Consider the following 24756-nt stretch of genomic DNA (forward strand, 5'->3'; position numbering starts at 1 on the left):
GTTTTAGGGTACATGTGCACAACGTGCAGGTTTGTTACATATGTATACATGTGCCATGTTGGTGTGCTGCACCCATTAACTCATCATTTAACATTAGGTATATCTCCTATTGCTATCCTGCCCCGCCCCCCAACCCCACAACAGGCCCCAGTGTGTGATGTTCCCCTTCCTGTATCCATGTGTTCTCATTGTTCAATTCCCACCTATGAGTGAGAACATGCGGTGTTTGGTTTTTTTGTCCTTGTGATAGTTTGCTGAGAATGATGGTTTCCAGCTTCATCCATGTCCCTACAAAGGACATGAACTCATCATTTTTTATGGCTGCATAGTATTCCATGGTGTATATGTGCCACACTTTCTTAATCCAGTCTATCATTGTTGGACATTTGGCTTGTTTTCAAGTCTTTGCTATTGTGAATAGTGCTGCAATAAACATACATGTGCATGTGTCTTTGTAGCAGCATGATTTATAATCCTTTGGGTATATACCCAGTAATGGGATTGCTAAAGCAGTGCAGTAGTGGCATCAAGGGGCACAAACAGATCAGTAGAACTAAATACAGAGAAAGGACCACACACGGTCAGTTGATTTTCAGTAAGGCTGCAAAGGCGAGGCCATAAGGAAAGGATAGTCAATTCAGCAAGTGGTGCTGCAACAACCAAATATCCAAGAGCAATACATAAATAAATAAATAAAAACTTTGACCTTACCTTGTACCATATACAAATATTTACTCAAAATGAATATAGACTTAACTATAGAACCTAAAACTATAAAACTTCTAGAAAAAAAAAACGGAGGAGAAATGTCTTAATGATCCTAGGTTAGGCAAGTATTTCTTCAATACAATGTTAAACATCATAATAAAAGGATAAATTGATCAACTGGACTTCTTCAGAGTTTAAAACTTTTGCTCTTAGAAACCGTTAAGAGAATGAAAAGACAAGCCAAAGACTGGGAGCAAATATTTACAAATAATCTATCTGATAAATGAAAATGACTTGTATCCAGAATATATAAAGAGCTACTAAAAATCAATAAGAAAACAAACAACCACAAACAAAAGATGGACAAGAGATTTGAGAAGACACTTCACCAAAGATGGGGTACAGATGACAAATGTAGAAGAACTGGAACACATACCATGATTTACAGAATGTAAAAGAGTACAATCACTTTGGTAAACAGCTTGGCAGTCTCTTAAACAGTTACAGGCCCCTCCCATGTTACCCACCACTGCACACATAAATCTTTACCCAAGCGAGATGAAAGTCTATGGCCACTTAAAGGCTTGTACACAGACCAACTGTTTGTTGTAGCTTTAGTGTAATAGCCAAAAACTGGAAATCACTCAAATATCTATCAACAAGTAAATAAATCAGTTATGGTATGTCCATACAATAAACTACTACTAAGTAATAAAGAGGAATTAACTGTTTACATACACAACACCACCAATGAATCACAAAATTATGTTAAGTGAAAAAAGCCAAATAATACAGATTATATAATTCCCTTTATACAAAATAATTCTAGAAAATGCAAAGTAATTTAGAGTGACAGAAAGCAAATCAGTGGTCACCTGAAGATGAGAAGGGTCAAAAGGAAGGGATTCCTAGGGGCTATATTTATTATCTTGATTATGTTGATGGTTTCATGGGTATGTGTGTATACTAAGTTGTATACTTTCAACAGTTGTATGTTATCGTGTCTCAATAAACCTCGGTGAAACTATTTTAAAAGTTTCTGCTCTGTCTTTTTAAGGGTATAGATGTCACAACTTGTATACATGACATATAAATTTCAGCAAAAAAGTCACATGGCAATGAAAATACTGGCAAAGATCTGTTTTCAAAGTGCTCTCTTCATAGCATGAATTTCTTTGGAAAGTAATTATTTTTTCATTAACTGTTAATGTCACTGGCAACTTGAGGGTTCACACTAAATGTTATTTCTCTGAATATATCTTCTAAATACTTTCATTTGTCATTAAAAGAAGTTAGCACATTTGGAGTCTTTGTCTTTTTGTGAAAGAAGCATGTATACCTAATTTATTAACTGAACAACGGTACCAGGTATTTTGCTGCAAACAGCAAATCTGTGGGTAGCACAAACGAAAACGCATGAACATTTTGAAATCATCTGCATAACTGTGATTTTTTTTCCAATTGATAAAATAATCCTCCTTAGTAAAGTTGAGAAAGAACGTAGATAGGTTTAGAAGTGTAGGCTGGACACTGCTGTCACCTTTTCCTAGCTGCACAAGGCCCACTCTGTGAGAGGAGACTGCTTCCTGGACAAGACATGACCTTCTAGTGCATGAACTTTCTGAAAGCTCCATCCATGTATTAACAATCAATAAAAAAATTATTTAGTATCATTTACCCAAAAACATATCAAGATCCAAGTTTTCACATTTTCCTCATATACCTTAACGGAATGTCACTTGCTTTCCACTTTAGAGATGATAGCGTAGATTCTGCTAGGAAAGTGAACAATCTACAGGATTTACTCAGTATTTACTGTAAATTGGTATTATCTGTAATTCAGTGCAATTCTATGGTAAAGATGTCAGTAAGAGTAACTATACTAGGCAGTAAACTAACTGCTACTATAGTCATTAATCCTACTGAGCACTTGGGCCAAGCAGTATGCTAAGTGTTTTGTATGCATTATTTCATGTCTCACAAAACTTCTATAAGATAGTTATTCCTTTTATTGTCATTTTATGTTTATGACCTAAAATTAGAACAAAGTTTATTTCTATTATTTTTATAATTTTTGATATCAATGTATTGAAAATACATACAAATTTAAATTAAAATTTTTAGTCATTTATTTTTATATTTGTAATCAGTGTAGGTAAATAACACTAATTACAAGATAAAATTAATTAAAATCACAGCACAAAATAGTTTTAGAAAATTTTATATTTACTTCCCATTTTCTAAATGACCTTTAATATGAATAGTAGAAAATAATATAATCTAGGATTATCAGTAGATGATTTTATCATATTCATGCAAATTACTGATTAAGGCAGAAAACGATGTTGTCTTTTTAAAAGTGCATTTTGCATAAATTATTTGCCTATAACGCTGCGTAAATAATCTTGGAGTCACTGTCCAAGTAGAAGAGAATTCTAGCAGAAAAAACTGCTGTTTGTCCAAAACTGAAATATATTTTGATGGCCTATCAGTCTTAGGCACGAGGATATTGAAAAGGTATATGTGCTCAAAAAACAAAACGATAAAGACAACCTGGAAACAGGACTGTAAGAGTATGTCTACCACACATTAAAAATACATCCATTCACATTTTATAAAATGGCATTCCTACTCAACTGGCATACAAAAATACTTAATTAGTGATTATTTAGAATGTTGTTCTTGGGGCCCATTTACACAATAACCCTCATTACACTTAGAAATGACTGTGTCTATGAAACACCCTAATATTTGTAATTAATGTTCACAGTAAACCTAGAGTCACTTTAGGGTCAGGCAACTCTTAGAAATCTAAACTCTGGAATCATCTACTTGGAACAAATCTCTTGTCCATCATTTACTAATTGTATACATTTAGGCAAATCACTTAATTCTCTGTTCCCCAGGATCTCATCTGTAGACTAAGGACACTGTAGTACTCAGCCAAGAATGTAAGGTTCAATGGAATAACACGGGAAAAGGCTAAGAACAAGCACTGGCCAGTGACTGTGAAGCTCTCAGTGCTATCAGCAACCTTATCCTAGATGGATATCAGCACTGTGTTGCCACACCATTTGGCTCATTTGTTTGATTTTAGTGATAATCAAGAAGAGAGTCTACTTTTCTGTTGTGGCAGTGGTGCACTGAACTGGCTTGCAAGAGCCAATTATGCAGATTTCTTCCCAACTCTGCATTCATTATGGCACATGGGTAGCTTGAAATTGTACATATTGAGGGAATGTACACCAGAGAAACAGGCAAACACACAAATCAGGACCATTCTGTTTTTAGAGAGGTTGCTGTTAAACATTTACTGCACACCACCTGGTATTATTTAAGATACAAGTAGTTTAACTTTGGGAACATTTGAGATACAATAATTGTCCTACTATTATAAATTGTACACTCTTTTCCCCTATTTAATTTATATTTAAAATCGAATTGACACACTACTTATTAAACTACATATTTTCTATATGCTTGTCAAGCATTAAATAATATCATTAGTCAAATTAAATTGATTCTCTAAGCAAGTCCTAAAATCAAATACATACTCCACATACATATGGGGAACACTGAATAAGATACCTGTAGCTGCCCTTCTACTCTACACTGCCATGAGATCCACTTTTTAGCTCCCATAAGTGAGTCAGACATGTGATATTTGCCTTTTTGTGCCTGGATAATTTTATTTAGCCTAATGACCTTCGGTTTCATCCATGCTGCTGCAAGTTACACGATTTCATTCCTTTTTATGGCTGAATAATGTTCCATTGTGTATAATGTTGGTTAAGGGGTACAAAAATACAGTTGGATAAAAGGAATATGTTCTATTGTTTGACAGTACACTAGGAAAATTACACTTAATAATTTATTGTGTATTTCAAAATAGCTAGAAGATTCATAATGGTCTCAAAACAAAGAAAATATAAATATATGAGGTGACAGATACCTCAGTCACACTGATATGATTAACACAGTCACAGGTATCAAACTATTCTACATACTTCCAAAATATGTACAACTATTATAAATCAATAAAAAGGAAATTCTGTGCTGTTTATTTCATAGCACAGAGCAGTGCTGCAGCAGACTAAAGAAATAACAGACCCATCACAGGGTATGGCTTGAGGCTCCCAGATGTGAAGGGAAGGTCCATGCAGGATGAGACTTGCCTGTGGCTAAATGAGGAGAGGAGCTGAACTGAGAACTCCGTAAGCAAAAAAGAAGCCTTGTCTCTACTTGGGGCTGCGGGTAGAAAATAAATAGTCTCCATCCATTGAGAATATGGAAATCAAGCCTGAACCATATGTAGTTGTAGTTTCCAAATTTATCCTAACATATTGCAGGAATTTCAAGCTAAAAACTTAACAGAAACAAAAACCTGGACCCAGATCACTGAAAGCCTGGGGCACATGGAAAACATAACTTATATCTGAGCACGAGGGTCTCTCAGAAGGGAGATAATTTGAGAGAAATTTGAGTAGGTAAACAAGTAAATGATGACATGAAAAGAAATCTAAGAATGGAAAGATCAATAGATATTAGTACCCTCTACGAATTGAGCTAATGAGAAACACTTATTGAGAGATTTAAAATCCACTGTTGCAAAAATACAGCATTTGGTGTGTGACTTACCATGCTTGCACAAATATTCTAGTTTATGGAAACCACAGTACCAAAATGCAAAAAAACAAAACAAAACAAAAACCACAAAGATTTCTTTCTGTTTCTTTCTCGGTAGAGTTATATCTTTGACCTAATCGTGGGTGGAAGTATTTAAAACACTTTCTTAAAGACAGGCCCAAGCACCTACTGTCTACGGCACCATGGAGAGTTCTTTCATGCTGAGGATTGCAAAGGTGACAAGTTTTCTCTAACGTGTTTCAGTGGATTTGAAAGCTCTGGGAACAAATTTTAAAAAAATATTTGTGTGTATTATGTTCCTGTGAAATAAGAGACAGCTGAATTCAGGAGAAAGTAGGGGCATTGGAAAAATGACTCTCCAGCTGTGTGCCCCAAATGCACCTCAGTGTATAGAAAACAACTGGTGTCCTAAGGTAGGAATACTGACTTCTCTCTTCCTCTGTAAGCTTAGAAGTTCCATCTTAGGGCAGATATAAAAGGTACCTCTATAGGCTCTTCCTTGCTATTTTCCAGTAAATCAATGAAGCAAATCAAATTTTAATGAAAAGCAACTTAGCCTGTGGAAACAACAAATCAGCTATATATTTAACAATGAATTGAAATTTTATAAAATTGGCTGCAATGATAATTCATAAAATATAATGACTAATGTGAAAACAAAGGATGCAACACTGAATGTCTACTATGAACTATGCACTGTTCTAAGAGTTTATTCATATGGACTATGCACTGTTCTAAGAATTTATTCACATATCTAATTTTGTCCTAACAATAATCCTGGAGAATAAGTATTGTTTCCGTTTATCTGTTGAGGGAACTAAGGCTCAAGAACATAAGCTCACTTCCCCAAGGCCAGAATGTTGGAAAGTAATAGATCAGGTTGTAAAATGCATGTCTGCTTGATTTTAAGTTTTGAATCTACTACACACACATTGAGAACTCAAAAAGTAGGGAAAGAATGATTTGGAAGGGTGGAGGGCCTAGTGTCATAGCTGAAGGAGAGCTGCATCTACTGCAGAGCTGGAGCTTTTGGAAATGATACCTTTAAGGTCAAATAAAACTGGAAAATTGTCCTGTATTCAGTGCCAAAGAATATTTCAAATATATAAACATGGGACATGAAACCACCTAGGATGTAGGGTTCATTAATTCTTAGTCTGTACCTAGCATCTAGGAGTGATTAATGCTTATGTGTGGAATGAATAAATGTCCATGTCAGTTATAAATTTTACAACCTTATAACCAAAAGAAGAAAAAAAAAGACTGAACTCAGCTGAAATTAGTTATCTATAAACTTGTACACTTGGAGCAGTATTAAACTTTTATTTTCATGTAACCCCAAAAATTCAGTTTAAGAATTGTTATTCTTTAGTATCTAAGAGTATTCAAATTCAAGATGAGGGAAAAGGATGTGTGTGTGTGTGTGTGTGTTTCTGTGTGTGATCATGTCACCACTAACAGGAGATAGTTGAATTTTAGGAGATAACTTTGTGACTCAATGCATTGGTATAAGATGTATTTTTGATATTTCTTAGAAAACTTTTCTTGGGAATATACAGTACTCTTAAGGCAATAGTTCATCATCTATAATTACAAATTTAATTTACATAATTCTCCTTGGAATAATGTCCCAAGTGTTAAACTTTCTGTTAATCGATTCCAAACTCTTTTATTAATCCTATCTTTGCTCTACCATCTATATTACTTTATCGATGAAGTTTTGGGTTTTTTTCCTAAACTTTTCCCCCTCATTTCTGACAAAATTAACCTTACCATCTGTGATGGTTAATTCTAAGTGTCAACTTGACTGGGTTAGAGGATGCTCGGATAGCAGGTAAAGCATGATTTCTGGGTGTTTCAGTGAGGGTATTTCTGGGAGACTGGCACTGGAATCAGTGCACTGAGTAGGGAAGATCTGCCCTTATCCAATGCAGTAGGGCACCATGCAACTGGCTGAGAACCCAGACAGAACAGAAAGGCAAAGGAAGGCAAAGTGTCTCTCTGTTCTAAAGCTGGGACACCTACCCCGTCCTTGAACATCAGATCTCCAGGATCTCTGGCCTTTGGAGTTTAACTTGCACCAGCTGCACCCCAGCTTCTCAAGCCTTTGGCCTCTGACTCAGGGTTACACCATCGGCTTCCCTGGTTGTGAGGCTTTCAGACTTGGACTGAGCTATGCTACTGGTTTTCCTGGTTCTCCAGCTTGCAGATGGCCTATTGGGGGACTTTTTAGCTTCCATAATCATATGAACCAATTTCCCTCCCAAGTCCTCGCTCATTTATCTATTCATCTATATATGTATCCTGTTGGTTCTGTTTCTCTGGAGAACCCTAATGCACCCTAATCCATATTTTATATATAAAATGTAAAAACACTTCGTAATGATTGTCTTCCCTGTAGGCAACCTTAGGACCTCAGGGAAGAACGATGTCAGAGAGAAGGCAGTACACTTAGCGAGCGCGGGGACCAGTCTGCACGCATTCCAACCCTGGCTCTATCGCATACTTGCTATGTGCCCTTGGGAAAATTATTTAAATTCTATACATCCATTTTTTTTCTTATAAAACGTGGAGATAATAATAACCACACTCATGGGATTGTTGGGAGAACATACAAAAAGAGATTTCGTATGTAAAGTGTCTAGAACAATGCCTGTCACACAATAAAGCCTAACATCAAATAAGAGTTGTTCTTATCATAGTCATCTTTATATCCACCATCTGGTATAAAAAAGATATGCAATACTTGGTGGTTGAATTCTGGAATGAATAAAGGTTCAACCACTTATTCAATTTGTCCCTAACCAACTAATTTCATTTTAATAGCAAATTTTGTTCATGCCCCTTTCATGTTAAACGTCTTTCTATCCAAAATGTACAGAGCTAATCTGTTTTAAAAGATCTATTTTTCTAGGCAAAAGATGTAACTGATATTACTGTCCTGTTATCTTTTCTGAGGCATATTAAATGGTTTCTTTAAAATCACGGTATAAATGTGTAAATTAATTGACTTGGATTTAAAAGATGTTTTCTGTTGATAGTACTTCCAAGTACATTAGTTCAATAAATGAAAGAGAGATGTTGCCAATCAGAGACATTCCCCTTTAATTCAATAAAAGGAATGTATTCAAATATTTCTAAAGATGAAATAAAGAAAAATAAAGACATAATAAGCGTTAATATGGCCTACGTGCTTCTTAGATAGGCTCTTAATCAAACAAGACCACAATAAAATACGCTATTACATTATCATGTTCAGTATTAGAAACAAGAATTTTCATGTACAAAACATGCTTCTATTAGGGACATAATAATCTGTTCAAGAGCAGAAATACTTTGAATTCCCCAAGATCAACACAATTAAAATGACAATAATGGTCAACAATTGAAAAGCACTTCATGCTGCACAAAGATTTTTCATATTTATGATCTTGATCATTACTAATGTATGTTCTCTAGAAAGCAGAACATTCAGGAAAAGGCAGGGAACCCGCAGATGTGATTGAGTGTTTGGGACAACACATAATACAAGGTGCTTTTCCTAATTTTCATATGATGCTTGGGAAAAAAAATGCTCAAAACAGCAAAGCAAAATTGCTAAAGAACAGCCTCAAGCATCTCGGTGCCAGAGTGATGACCAGAATTCGGGTCTTGGTCATTAGCAGTAGTTCGTGGCATCAACCTTTTCAAGTGGGTAAGGTTTTAGGGATCCCATTATAAAGAAACGAGATGCTATCTTATTGAAACTAGCATAAATTTGGAGCTATATTCTTTTATTTTTTTATTTAGATGGATGCTTTCTTTAACAAGGCAAAAAATATCATTTTAAAGAAGACATGTGAACCGGTCTTTCTGAATTGGAACAAAGTTTTGAAATAAACCCAGCCACCAGTCTTCATCAGACTGGAAGGCCAGGCAGAAGAGGGAAGAAGGAATCATTATGAAGCTGTGGACTCACATCTCTTCTTTTTGAGTGGGAAACACTTCAAAAATAATATAATTTTTATAAGCTTTAGTAAGGAGAAAAATATACTGCAGTTAAAAAATGGGGCCAGGCGCAGTGGCTCACGCCTGTAATCCCAGCACTTTGGGACACCGAGGCAGGCGGATCACGACATCAGGAGATCGAGACCATCCTGGCTAACACAGCGAAAACCCATCTCTACTAAAAATACAAAAAATTAGCCAGGTGTAGTGGCGGGTGCCTGTAGTCCCAGCTAGTCGGGAGGCTGAGGCAGGAGAATGGCGTGAACCCGGGAGGCAGAGCTTGCAGCGAGCCGAGATGGCGCCACTGCACTCCAGCCTGGGTGACAGGGCGAGACTCCGTCTCAAAAAAAAAAAAAAAAAAAAAAAAGGTAATAAATTCCACAGAGAGCTTGCAGCTGCACTGCATATATTTTCAATGTATACCTTAAAGGTAATCAGCTTTGGCTGGGTGAGGTGGCTCACGCCTGTAATCCCAGCACTTTGGGAGGCCGAGGCAGGCGATCACCCGAGGTCAGGAGTTCGAGAATAGCCTGGCCAGTATGGTGAAACCCCATCTCTACTAAAAATACAAAAATTAGCCGGGCATGGTAACGCATGCCTGTAATCCCAGCTGCTCGGGAGCCTGAGGCAGGAGAATTGCTTAAACCCGGGAGGCGGAGTTGCAGTGAGCCAAGATCATGCAATTGCACTACAGCCTGGGTGACAAACAGTGAAACTCCATCTCAGAAAGAAAAGGTAGCCAGCTTTGGTCCAGTAAGGGTGACTACTCAACAGAACTCCTGCTGCATATGGCACTTGTCGCTGCAGGAGAAAAGCATTGCTGTGATGGGGTCCAACGTGTTTAGAAAAATTATAATCATTTCTAATATCAACAAATACCAGTTACGTTACAAAAATTTTACCCTAAATAATTTAACTAAACAATCAATGTAAAAATGGAATGTCTATTAACTTATTCACAACTTTTCAGAGGTTTTTTTGTTTTGTTTTCTGTGTGGTTTAATCACGATTAAATCCAGGTATTATGATACCACAATTAGTGACTCAGAAAAGCATTTGCACCTGCTAGTCTAGTTATTAATTTATATATTCTTGAAAGTATGCAACAATATTTCAAGGGATACATGGACAAATGAATAAATTTTAAGATGATCAATTTCTATATTCTTAACTTTCATATATATTCTTACTAAAAATGACTTTTTCCCATATCCCATTTTGAAACAGCCCTGTTATCAAATTGCTGTAATACAAAGGAGCAATATAAAATACTGGTATTAATGAGGGCTAGTAAAGTTTTCTGAAACTTTTCTAAAATATTAAAAGTGAACTTCAGTAAATTCTCAACTGATAGCTCATTAAAATAATTTTTGGTGTCAGAATTATCAGTAATTTTTGGCATCTTAGCTCAGGTAGAATTAAGAGAAATTGTGATAATAAAACTTTATTAATGGAAGCAATTCTTACAGTTTCCTTAAAAAATAAGAGGGACAAGTTGGAATAAGATTGATGCTGAAGAGTGAGAGCCAAATTTCTCACTGTAACAAAAAAAGTTCCGAAGATGAAAATGAGATGGCTAGTGGGCATTCTGTGGTATTAGACTGGAGGTTAGGTATCGTAGAGAGAGAAAGAGACAGAGAGAATGAATGGACATAGAGATTTATGTATAAACTCTCTTCTAAAGAAGTCAGTGAGAAAGTGGGGGGAAGTTCCCGTGGAGAAACCTGCAGACAGGACCTTTCAAGTGCAGAAGGTTAATAGGCTCAGTGACGAAGCACATGCCTGCTAACAGGATGCACTGAGGACACATCCGCACATGAACTCATGGTCACAAATAAGACCTTCATATAATCATGAGGAAACACCAGACAAATCCAAATTAAGAAATATCCTAAAAAACAACAGGTGTATACGCTTTAAAAATACCCAGGTCATGAGATACAACACTAAGGAATAGTTCCAGATGAAAGGAGACTAAAGAGGTCTGCAGATGAGATAACAGTGCAGTACTTGTGACAGGTTAGACTGTGGCCCCCTCAAAATTCATGTATTAAAGCCTAACCCCCAATACCTTAGAATGTGGCTGTATTTAGAGATAGGGCCTTTAAAGAGGTAACTATGGTAAGAGGAGATTTAAAGTGTGGGTCCTAATCTAATACGACTAGTGTCTTCATAAGAAGAGTCTAGGACACAGACATGTACACAGCGACAGCAGAAACCATGTGAGGACACAGGGAGAAGGCAGCCATCTGCAAACCAAGGAAAGAGGCTTCAGGAGAAACACACCTTGATATTGGACTTTCAGCCTCCAAAACTGTGAGAAAATAATTGCCTGTTGTTTAAGCCACCCAGTCTGTGATGTTTATTACAGTGGCCCTAGCAAGCTAATACAGTACCAATGTTAATTTCTTGATTTTTAAATCATGCAGTGGAAAAATAAGATAATGTCCTTGTTTTTAGAAAATACAAACTGAACTACTTAGGAGTTATGAGACATTACATCTGAAACATACTCTCATATAGATTGGAGATAGTATCTATGTAAGAGAGAAAGACAGAGACGAAGAAAGTATATCAAAGCAAAAATGGCAAATATATTAACATTTGGGGAGTATGGATAAAGGTATACAGGGAACTTTATTTTTGCAACTTCTGCTTTTGTCTGAAATTATTTCAAAATAAAAAGTATAAAAAATTATGCTAAATCTAGTTTCATTTAACAGTAAGAAAAATTCATAAACAGTTATATTAACTATTGTTGTTTTAAGCCTTAAGCTCCTTTATGAAAAAGCTTCCAAATTAATATTGAGTAGTAAAAAATGGTATTTAATAAATAGTACTTACATTAGCACAGTGTAAGGCTAAAGCACAAAAGACGGCAAACATTTTGAAGTTGTTTTCATCTGTTTTAGAGAAGGCACTGCCACTGATTTTGTTGACCATCTGCACCACACCTATCACGCTGCCTCGGCTGACGATGGGCATACACAGGATGTTCCGCGTGGTGTAGCCTGTGTACAAGTCTACTTCTCTGTGGGGTGACAGAACCGAAAATAACAACAACAACAACAAAAAAAGGCAGAAGAAATAAAGGACACAGTCAATCATAAATCTCCCCTCAATCTTTGCAATTTACATATGCTTCTATTACATATGACTGCAATGGCACTTTTAGCTTCTACATTCAGGGACAGTAACATTCCACAGAGATTTATTAAAACCTTTCCAAAAATATTCTAATGCGTTGGTTCTTTTGTCTCCAAGCGAGTTTTCTAGCATAGTCTCTAAGAGGCTTTCAGCTTATCATTTGAAGTATCCAGCATTACTAAATAAATAGACCAAAAAAAAAAAAAACAACGTGGATTCAGAGGAGAAATACAATTAAATTTGGCAAAATAACATAATCCTTTGAAGTTGATCATGTTTATGAGAGATGTAACTTGCTAAACCAACTTATAGAGTTTCCACTTTAAAAACTTAGAGCAGGGGTCAGCAAACTGCACCCAGGGGCCAAATCAGCCCTCTCCTGTTTATAAGTAAAGTTGTATTGGAACACAACCACACCATTCATTCACATACTGTCTGATTCTGCCATCACCCCACAAGGCTGAGCTGCGGACTTGTGACAAGGACATTAGTGCTTATAAATGCAAATATACTCACCATCTGATCCTTAATAGAAAAGGTTTGCTGACTCCTATTGTAAGGAAATGTTTTTGGAAAACAAGACTAAGTTGCATAGAAACAGTGACATAGCTAACGGTAGGTAGTTACATGGGAGTCTTCAGCGCCTGGCTTCTCTAATTTAGCATAAAGGTTTTTGAGATTCATCCATGTTGTTGCATGTCTTAGTGGTTAAGTCCTTTTTATCGCTGAGTTATATCTCTATTGAATGGACATATCGTATTTTGTTCATTCATTCACCAATTAATGGTTAATATTATTTTTAATAGCCAGTTTGGGCAACTATAAATAATGCTGCTTTGAAGATTTGCATACGAGTCCTCGTAGCACCACATGTTTTCATTTCGCTTGTAGTAATATCTAGAAGTGGAGCTGGTTAGTGGACTGTACAGTAAGTGTATGTTTAACTTTTCAAGAAACTGCAAATCTGTTTTCCCAAGCGGTTGTACCGCTTTGTATTCCCACCAACAATGTACGAGGGTACTCATTTCTCCACATCCTGGCCACTGTTTGCTAATGCCAATGTTTTAAAGTCACAGCCATTCAAGCTGGTGTACAGTGAGGTTTCATGTCAATTACATCTATATTCCCCTAAATTCAAGCATTTTTCATGTGTTTAGTGATCAGTTGTATATCTCCTTTTGTGGACTGCCTGTTAAAATCATCTGCGCTTTGTATTAAATTGGGTTATCTTCTCATTGTTATGTTGGAAGAGTTTTTATATATTAGATATAAGTATTTTGTCAGATACATGTTTCACAGATATTTTCTCCTAATCTGGTGCTTGCATTTTCATTTTCTTAATAGTCTGATTCATACATTTTTACATAAAGATTTGACATAAGGATGAGCAAATATATTTAATTTTTAAGTACTAAATGATGAGTTTGGACTTTTGGAAAAAAATAAACTTTCAGTGTACCCTTAATTTATTGACAGTATATATTACTAGAATATTCCTATGTTTTTACAGGAGTTGTGTATATTTGACATCAATTGATCAAATAACTGAATAAACTTCCTATTGCTTACGTTATTTGTCTCTTAAAGTAAACCACGAGTTGGAGTTAACTAAACACTGCTGTCAAACTACTGTAAATATTATTCTCTAACAGTCATAGCATCAATCCTGAGACTTTCCATTTCTAGCGATTTATTAAAATCAAATTACATAATTGGGTTTGCAACTCTCCAAAGAAAGTCAAAACAAAACAAAAAATCTTTATAAGCCTTCCTAATATCCATCTTTAATAATATCCAATAAAAGATGCAAATTATTTAGATACTTTGGGTCAGGTAAATTTTCCAGACCTTTTATGAATATTATCTGTGATCTTAAAACAACAGCAACAAAATTGGCATTATCATACTCATCTTAAAGATGAGGAAACTGAGGCTCAGAGAGATTAAGTAACTTATGCTAGGTCAGTTGAGAGCTAATAAATGACAGAACCGTGCTTCAAAGCTAGACCTACTCATCTCAAAAGCATGCAAATTTCTTACTATGTGTTGCAGCCTTTGAGCATATGATTTGACGGAGAACATGTTCGTTACAAAATCATGACAGTATAATGGAAAAAAAAATCCCACAGTAGCTCTATAAATTAAAACTTCTGCCTATCAGTTGTTTTTATAACATTCAAAACTCCTGTATCTAGATATCATTATACATTAGTGGATTAGAATCCATCATTTTATAAATATCTGAATATACTGACTGTTGATAGCAGAGTTGGTTCAAAGAAGAAAACTAAGGAAGAAAGAACTGAATTGGGACATGGAGAACTCAGGCTCCACGCAAGAGGTTTCAGCTGAGTGGTACATCACAGAAGAAATCAATGTAGTGTCGACATCAGCTATTTCTTACCTGTTAAAGCGTGGGTCTGCATAGGCATCTGGAATGTTCAGGACTTCCCCTGTTCTTGCTACTTGGCCAGCAATTCCTTTCTCAATCGAAAATCTGCATATGTAAAAGAGAAGGACATGCTAATTAAAATATGGATGCTGTAGAATAATTCAAAAATATTCCATTGTTAATAATATTGAATTAAAAGCACTGTTTTACTTAAATGCATGTATTAATTTTACATTTACATAGTCTAAATCACCTTATAAAGTATGTAAAAATAAAGCAGAAAAACATTACACAGTAATCACCTGAGGACCTCAAAATATTAACTCACAAATTGAGATCAAACAGTCAACTAGTATCCTCCTGCTCTGAACAATAATAATCCCTTCCATTGGCGAAGTACCTTATAATCTACAAGATGCTTCAACATAATTTTTTTTAGTGGATTCTCAATGAGGTGTGAACGAAGGCCTATATATGGGTTCAGTAATTTGCCAACTTTCATAAAATATCAGTGGCACAAGGAAAACTAGAATGCTGGTCTCTACCATTGTGCTTTCTACCACACATATAACCAAACTCACGGGTTACATGTGAGCTTGAGATATTACACAGAACTGAATTTTATGGTGTTTGCAATTCAAGCACTAAACAGAAATAACACAATGTACAACTTCTTGTATTTTTACCTAATTTGTTAAATTTTAAAATAATCAAAATACAAGGATTGTCTATTTTTTAATCTAATATCAGTATTTTTCCTTTGTAAAAATATTTTCATACTTATATTTTTCTCATTACTATACTATCATCACACATGCACTCATTTCAAAACTTCCTTAATTAAGAAAGATGTCTACAAGTCACAATATCTACATTTTACATAGTTCAAAAATAATTTCCATATTATCACATTGTCAACATTACAGGAAATCACCATCATTGAAATAAAGCTAGAGGACTATCAGAAAAACTCAAAAGATAGTTTACACAAAAGAGAATCTACTTAAAACACCAAAGAGTGAACCAAACACTGCATAAAACTCATGGTTGTCTTTTTCCTGGTTTTCTTGTGCTCTGAACAACACAAACACAATGAATTAGATTGCCATGAGCAAAGGGTATCAGAATCCATTTGATGATTTACGCTTGTCTGCGTTGGTCTGAGAGCAGTCTGAACTATAACTTTTGTTCCTGCTCTCTGCACTCTGTGGTTTGCTCTCTATGCTCAGTGGAAGCCATCATTAAGAAGCTGCCCTTACATAAATGGCCGCCATTAACCAGTCATCTGAGAGTTACAGTAAATCACACTCTGTTTTTCTTATGCTTATAAACACAGGCTTTAAAGTCACTTTCAAAATTAAATCAATACCAGTAGTGTTAGGAAACACTCAAATCTTCAGCAAGAGAAATGACTTATCTAAATGACTACATCCAGATGCTATACTGAGATCTAACAACAACAACAAAAAAACCAAAAACAGACAAAAAAAATTTAAAACCCAAGTACCAATATAGTGCCTATAAATCAGAGTTAATGAATATGGAATATACAGGAAGCGCTGAGAGGCAGACAGTGGTGAAGCCCCATGGTGAGGCACACCTTGAGTTTCCTTGACATTAGTATCCTTTTATGATAGAACGCCCAAATAAACAGCAATCCTTAATTAAGACGACACAGTGTTTTACCAGAATGTTGTTATTACCAGAGAACTTTATGGTGTTATACAGAAGATGAGTTAAACAAGACACATAAAGCAAAAGAAATGCAAATGTCTAAAATTATTTTCTCAGCTTCTGAACGTTCAGCTTGATTCTTAAACGTTTTGTCAGAGTGCTCCTTCTGTAGGTTTCCAGGTGCGATATGAGCAAGCCCCCATGCCTCCATCAACAAAATAAACTCCATTCTGTTCATTTAAGTGACAATGGTTGCCACTTAAAAAAACAAAGACTTTAGTTTCAAGATGCGACACAAGTGTGCTATATGGTTGATTAAAATAACTGGTCAGTCACAGAGTGTATTTAAGTCATCAAATATACCAGATCAATTTCTACTCCTGTCTGGACTGTGAGACAGGCCACAGGTCGGGAAGAAGTAGGGGCCGAATTGGATAAGCACACCTTTTCTCTTGGACATGGGAAAACCTGCAGATTCCAGGTGGAGTGTACCTTTACCTACCTGGGAGCACTAGAAAGTTTTTCCAACATGATTTCCAAAAGGACCGCCTCCGGAAGACGGCATTTCCAGGAGTGACGCTAAAGCTTCCTAGGCGCGGTTTCTCTGGCACTGACTGCAATGTCATTCCCAGAAGTACTACCTTCAGGAGGCGGGTCCTGGTGGGAATGATATCACAGTATGACAAGTATTGTCAGCATACCTGTGAATAGGCACAGAAAAATGGGTAACAGAACGCCTGCACATCTACCGTAAGAGGATAGGACATTCTACTTCTAGCTGTACCTTATCTCTTTGGTCTTCTTGAAGACAGGTTTTCCTTCCTTTTCCTCTCCAATATCAAAAAGGTCTGAATATAACTCCTTGTTCTTATGGTCTACCTGGAAAAGTGCACAACGATCGGCATTCACCAGGTTTTTTGCATATATCTAAAGACAAATGACAAAATAAGAGTAAGACAATGAGAAATTCAAAGAACTTGCAGGTAAGCTTTATCATAGTATAAGTATTAATTTCAGCTGTCCTATACTCTAATTGGTTGGTATTAGCATTATAAGTAAATAAATATACAAGTATATAAATATTATATATATATGATACAAAAGTCACTGTTACAGGCTAATACTAACAGATCCCAACAGAATACACAGCAAATATGCATCCACACTGCTGTGCTGGAGGGAAGCATATCAGTCGTGTATTCTGATACCAACCGACACTTCTGTTTCAGTTGGTAAGCAGCTGCTGGCCTAACTTCCCAGTGCCCTTCTGCCATCCAAGGCCCTGTTCCAGAACCTCTCAGGCCTCCCCTGGTGCCTGGATCTGAGCCTCTGTCAGCACTACGACCAGCATTCATTCTGATTAGTTGATGTCTGTGATGCAGCAGTTGTAAAAGCTATGAAATATAACCTCTAAGGAGATACATGGTTTTCATATTTGCATTAGCTGAGTTTTATTTGATGTACTGTCTACCAAAAACTTGTACAGATTATTAAGTGTTTACTATGTGCCAGGCACATTTATACAATTTATATGAATTGATTTGCCTGCTCCTCACAATAACAATATTAACTCAGGAAAATTTTTTCCCATTTTATATATTAGGAAAATTGAGGCACTGAGAAGTAACTTGTCCCATTATTACATGAATAGTAAATGGTAACAGTGTTTGAACTGATACTAGCTGCTCCCGTGGCCCATGCTTTTATCACAAATATGCTTTTTCCATTTCTAAATGGAAACCATGTATTCATTTCATCACTCATTTGTTCTTCCATTTCCTTCAACAAGTATTTCCTCAATGCCTAACATATCCTACTGTCCTGAGTGGGTTGGGGCTACAGCTGCATCATTAATACAGTATTTACCTCTATTGAGAATTCTGGTAACTTCAACTATCCAGATCATAGCCATAAAATTATTCCTCTGAGAAAAAGAATTCATCCTTAGAGTAAAACAGCCATCATAAAGTCTTTGCAAGAGGAAACTTACAGCCAGGGGAAAATATAGCATCTCACATAAAATGTATAGATTTAATAAAAATAAGCCTAAGTTAGGTAACTGTCTTCATCCTATTACGCTATTACACGTCTGTGCTCACTACTACTATAGAACTATTACACTATTACACATTTGTGCTCACTACTACTACAGAACTATTACACTATTAGACGTCTGTGCTCACTACTACTACAGAACTATTACACTATTACACATTTGTGCTCACTACTACTACAGAACTATTACACTATTAGACGTCTGTGCTCACTGCTACTCTACAGCCAACAAATACTGGCTGTGTCCACTACACAGGGACTGAGTATACTGCCTAGTATCAGGACCTCTAGGTTATTTCTCACCTCCCTTAGCCTGTGAGCTATATAAACAGCAGAAATCACTTCTCTTTTCCCACAGTATTCCAAATGCCCAGAACAAGGCTGAGTTAGTGCCACCTAAATTTTGTGGTCTAAACCCTGCCCCCTGCCTGTTAATGTAAATAACATTTTTATCGGGACATAGCCGCATTCATTCGTTTCTGTACTTTTTATGGCTGCTACAACAGCAGAGTTGAGTAGCTGCAAGAGAGTATGGCCCACAAAGCATAACAATTTACTATCTGGCCCTTTACAAAACAAAGTTTGCCAACCAACCCCTGGCTTAGAACATATAACATCTCCATAACCCAAAACTCTCAATAAATATTTGAGGAAAAATGAATGACATAAAGGCAGGGCGAGAGTGATGGGGCTGAGTCGTTGGCAAATACAGAAGAATCTCTCATCTAATTCACCAACCCATAAGACTTTAAATTATTAATTAACAAGAATGATCCTGCCTTATTAAATATTAAATTATATTCAGTGAAATGTGTATCCGTAGTGTTTGAGGTAATGTCAGTTGCTTAATATTTTGGCATAAATATGTTAATATTTGTTTAAAATCTGGATCAAATGGACAACGTTTCAGAAAATAAAATAAGCTTAGAAAATGTTGAAAAATATAAATCCAACCAGAATCATAAAGATAATTCAAAAACTATCAAAAAATATTACCAAAAAAGGCACCAGCCTCAAATGGCTTCAAATATGAATTCTTTAAAAATCTTCAACAAATTCCCGTACAATTTATACTCATCTACATTCAGAAAAGAACAATTTTTTCCAGTTGTTTTTACAATGTATGCTGTGTCACTGATACCGAAAACTGACAAAGAAACTATAAAAAAGAAAATCATAGACAGATTTACTTTTGAAACAGAAGAAAAGTTATAAATAAAAATTCAACCAAATCAAATTTAGCAATAATTAAACAAATAGGACAATATTAAAAACAGTTTATTCTGAACTGTCCAGTAGCATAAAGTCTATTATCATAATTCATAATAGCAATAAGACAAAGGAGAAAAATCTGCAAGATTATCATCGTGGTTGTCAAAAAGCGTATGATGAGCCTGGGTGCAGTGGCTCATGCCTGTAATCCCAGCACTTTGGGAGACTGAGGTGGGCCGATCTCTTGAGCCCAGGAGTTTGAGACCAGCCTGGGCAACATGGCAGGACCCCTTCTCTACAAAAAATACAAAAATTAGTCGGGCACGGCGGCACGCATCTGAAGTCCCAGCTACTCAGGAGGCTGAAGTGGGAGGATTTCATAAGCCCAGGAGGCAAAGGCTGCAGTGAGCCATGACTGCACCACTGTATTCCAGCCTGGGCAACAGAGCAAGACCCCATCTCAAAAACAAAAACATGTGATGCCATTCAGCAATCATTAATGATAAAAACTTTAGTAAAATGGAATAAAAGAATATATAGAAAATGTAATAATGTTTTCCTCAAAACAACAGTCCATATTATACCAAACGGTAAAATAACAGAATCGCTGCCTTAAGATATTAAAGAACAAGACAAAGGTATGTTATCACAATCATTAGCATGCTAGTAGGCAAGAAAAACATGTGAGGTATACATATGTGAAGAGATAAAAGTTTTTATTGTTTGAGGATAATGTTATTTCATATGTCCAAAAAATCAACTGACTAACAATTATAGGCAGTAAGAGGGCTTCTGTGGCCGGGCGTGGGGGCTCATGTTGTAATCCCAGCACTTTGGGGGGCCAAGGCCCTTGGACTGCTTGAGCTCAGGAGTTTGAGACCAGCCTGGGCAACATGGCAAAACCCTGTCTCTACTAAAAATACAAAAATTAGCTGTGCATGGTGGCATGCGTCTGTTGTCCCAGCTACTTTTGGAAGGCTGAGGTAGGAGGATGGCTTGAGCCCGGGAGGCAGAAGTTGCAGTGAGAGGAGATTGTGCCACTGCACTCCAGCCAGGGCGACAGCACCAGACCCTGTCTAAAAAAGAAAAAGAGGCTTCTGTTTTAAGATGAGCATTTCTAAACATATGTTTACCTTTTCGCTCTCCCCAAATATTAATGTTTAACTTTGAAATGACCCTCAGATGCTGAAAAGGAGTTAAAAATATCTAATATTTTGGTAATATTTATGAAGTCCAAGCATCAGGTCAATCTAAAAGCCACCCCTACTCCCCTATACACACACACACGCATACACACACACGCATACACACATATGCGTACACACATACGCATATACACACGCATACACACACGCATACACACATATGCATACACACATATGCATACGTCTACCTATAAGTGGAACAACATTCTTTATAGCAACAGTAGATTTTAAATTCAGTTAAAATATGTCTTCAAATTTCTAAGGAAAACTTACTTTAAGCTTGAATTTCTTTACCAAGTCAAACTAGCATAAAGGCAAAATGAAGATATTTAAGAAGGGTACAGTACTAAGAAATGTACTATCTTTGAACTATTTTAGAAAAGGAGATGGGCTCAAGCAAAAATGAAGAAATAAATAAATTCAAGGACACATGGGAAGACTCGGGGTTCAAGAAAAAGTGAGGAGCAAAGAAATCATTAAAACTATACTGAAACTGTGACACTTGTTAGTAAATGATATCTAAGAAATTACAGGCATCATCATGAAAAATTAATTTAAGAAACATGAAATATATAAAAATATTTATATATCTAAAACTATGTAAGCATAGTAGGTAAGAGGAGTAAAAAAAATAAGGAAACAAATGTGCTTCATTTATTATCTTGTTGAAGTGAGTGATATGATATAAACCTGATTATTTATTGATTTTGATATAAAACTTCGTTTTAAACACAAGATGACAGCTGTCAGGGCTATTGCTGCTATCATGTAAAGAGAAACTGCCTGAGAATAAGGACTACACAGAAGTAAGCTGAACTGAGAAAGAGAGAAAGACGTATTCCTGAAAAGATGATTTGAGCCCCCATGTCCACTAATTATATAGGCCTGAACATTCAATGGCTTTTCAGCAGTCTGAGCCAGTAAATCCTCTCTTTTATTATCTCACACTAATTTGAGTTAAGTAGTTGATGTTTTCAGATAAGAAAGGAAATACAAAGTACCTACAAATTTATAAAAATTGATTTGAAAATCTAATTCAATTCCCAACCAGCAGCTGAGCCACCTGGCCACAGGGCATCTGGAAATAAGTGCAGGTGTATTTGTTGGTTACGAGTTCTCACAAGCTAAAGATGCTGCAGGTCTGTGGTGCCCAGGATAACACTGTGCCAGAGGGAACTGCTCTGCCCAAATGTCAGCACTGCCCCACTGAGAAGCACTGACCTAGATGAACTGATCACCTAGGAATTTAAGAATTTCCCAGATTAGGCCGGGCACGGTGGCTGACGCCTGTAATCCCAGTACTTTGGGAGGCTGAGGCGGGTGGATCACGAGGTCGAGAGATTGAGACCATCCTGGCCAACATGGTGAAACCCTGTATCTACTAAAAATAAAAAAATTAAGCAGGCGTGGTGGCATGTGCCTGTAGTCCCAGCTACTGAGGAGGCTGAGGCAGGAGAATTGCTTGAACCTGGGAGGCAGAGGTAGCAGTGAGCCAAGATCACGCCACTGCACTCCAGCCTGGGTGACAGAGCGAGACTACGTCTCAGGAAAAGAAAAAAAAAAATTTACCCAGATTTGCTAGTCTGAAAATAATAAATCTTATATATTATCAAAAAGTTCCTCAAAAAAGTCTAACCTCATTCCCCACTTGTTTCCTCTAATCCAGGGTTATCTTTTCAAAACACGTATCTGATCTTGCACCTCTGGCTTACAAGCCTTAATTAAAAACTCCCTCCCAGGCCTGGGTGACTTGGCCCTTCCAGGGCCTTTTTACACAGGAGCACACTGTTCCCTCATCCCCTAAAGTAGAACCCTCTTTCCTCTTTGCCTGTGTAACTTCCACACATCCACCAGACCAAAGTCACAGTATCAGGAAAGCTTGCCACAGTCTCCCCAGCTATGTTAAATCCCATCACAAGCTTTCAGGGCACTGTTATGCTCCTTTATAGGCCTGACTCTGACTAGTTTCATAGTTATGTTGATATTTGGCTCATGTCTGTCTCCCCACAGACTAGAACCTCAATGAGGACAGAGGCTGTGAAGGGTTTTGCTCACATTTGATAACTGCAGTTATTATGTATTATAGGAATATAACAGATTCCCAAGAAACATTATAGCAGAAAAGGTGATTGAAAATTTGAAGAATCCAATGTCATAGAAGAAATTGAAAAGAGAATCAGAGATCTACCCCTAATAAGACTCTAATGGGGTCTTAGCTGATTTATATCAAACATTAAGGGAACAAATAATATGTATATTATTTAAACCACTTTAGTCCATAGAAAAGAACGGAACATTTCTTAGCTCATTTTGTAAGTGTAGCATAACCCAATACCAATACTATCCAAGGATAGAAAAAAAGAACCATTGAGCAATCTGATGTATGAATATAGATGCAAACTTGGAAATAAATATTAACAACCAATCCAGGAATAAAGAAAACATTACAATTAAATAGCCTTTATACCAGGAATGTAAGAGTGGTTCAACATTGTGTAATAATACAATTGTCTACTCCAATCATTTTCAAGTATCTTATAAAAATTTGATAATACCCAACACCAAATCAGATGCAAACTCACAGAAAATTAGGAATAGAAGGAAATGTTTTAAAATTGATAAATTATGTCTGCTGTGGACCCACAACAAATATACATAGCAAAGAAATGTGAGAAGTACACACATCAAGGAAAATAAATATATTCTCCTGTTGATATCTGTTGCTTCCATTCAGCAGTGTTCATTATTAGGTTCCAGCTAATACATTAACAAACACAAAGAAATAAGTACTGTAAAAACTGGAAAAGAAGAACCACTAGAACCTCTACTATTGTGCATTATAAATCACTATCTTGAAAACTAAAGACTATAAACTGGAAAATAAGTTAACTATGGGGGACCATAATCAATACATTCAGTCAACAATTTTTTTTAAAAAACTGAAAATAAGATAATGTCTTTGGCTAGGAATACGCCATATGCTGAAGATATCAATTCAAGTTTTCTATAAATTTAAGGCAATTCCAATATAAATTACACACCATAATGAACTGAGATTCATCACAGGAGTGCAAGGTTACTTTAACATCCAAGAATCAATTGACGTAATAATATACACTATCAACAGAATTCAAAATAAAAACCATATGATCATCTACACTGATGCACAAAAATTGACAAACTGTAACATACCTGCATGATAAAAACACGCAATAAAGTAGGAAAAAAGGGAATTTCCTCAACCTGATAAAGGCCATCTATGAAAAACCCACAAAAAAAATCATATTTAATGGCAAAAAACTAAATGCTTCTTCCTTGAGATCAGGAATGAGATAAGAAAGTCCACACTGGCCACTTCTTTTCAGTATTGTGCTGTAGGTTCTAGCCAGGGTAATCATGCCAGAAAAAGAAAGAAAACACATCTGGATTAGAAAGTAGGGAGTAAAACTATCTCTAATTATAGAAGGCATGATCATATGTATGTGTGTGAGTGTGTGTGTGTGTGTGTGTGTATATATATATAATATGTAATCCACTAAGAAACTAAGAAACTATTGGAACTAATATACGAGTTCATCAAGCTTGCAGGATACATAATCAATGTATAAAAACCAATGTTGTTTCTATACATTTGCAGTATAAAATCAAAAAATAAAGAAAACAATTCCATTTATAATAGCATTAAAAAAATAAAATAGGAATAAATTGGCCAAAATAAAAGCAATACTT

General features: G+C 36.2%; 1 protein-coding gene across 3 annotated transcripts in view; it reads right to left on the reverse strand.

Moving 5' to 3' along the window:
• Nucleotides 1–24756, reverse strand: part of PDE10A (phosphodiesterase 10A) — a 334971-nt gene that overhangs the window by 67466 nt on the left and 242749 nt on the right. For all 3 annotated transcript variants that reach the window (XR_010126815.1, XM_054490521.2, XM_063666827.1), the window contains 3 exons: nucleotides 17340–17482; nucleotides 14894–14986; nucleotides 12187–12373 (listed from right to left, as the gene is read on the reverse strand). Coding sequence is in view for 2 of the 3 variants with exons in the window: in XM_054490521.2 (XP_054346496.2) it covers nucleotides 12187–12373; nucleotides 14894–14986; nucleotides 17340–17482 (423 nt within the window). In the remaining variant the exon portion in view is untranslated. The remainder of the gene's footprint in view (nucleotides 1–12186; nucleotides 12374–14893; nucleotides 14987–17339; nucleotides 17483–24756) is intronic.

The sequence above is a fragment of the Pongo pygmaeus genome, chromosome 5, assembly GCF_028885625.2.
Source record: "Pongo pygmaeus isolate AG05252 chromosome 5, NHGRI_mPonPyg2-v2.0_pri, whole genome shotgun sequence".
NCBI lineage: Eukaryota > Metazoa > Chordata > Mammalia > Primates > Hominidae > Pongo > Pongo pygmaeus.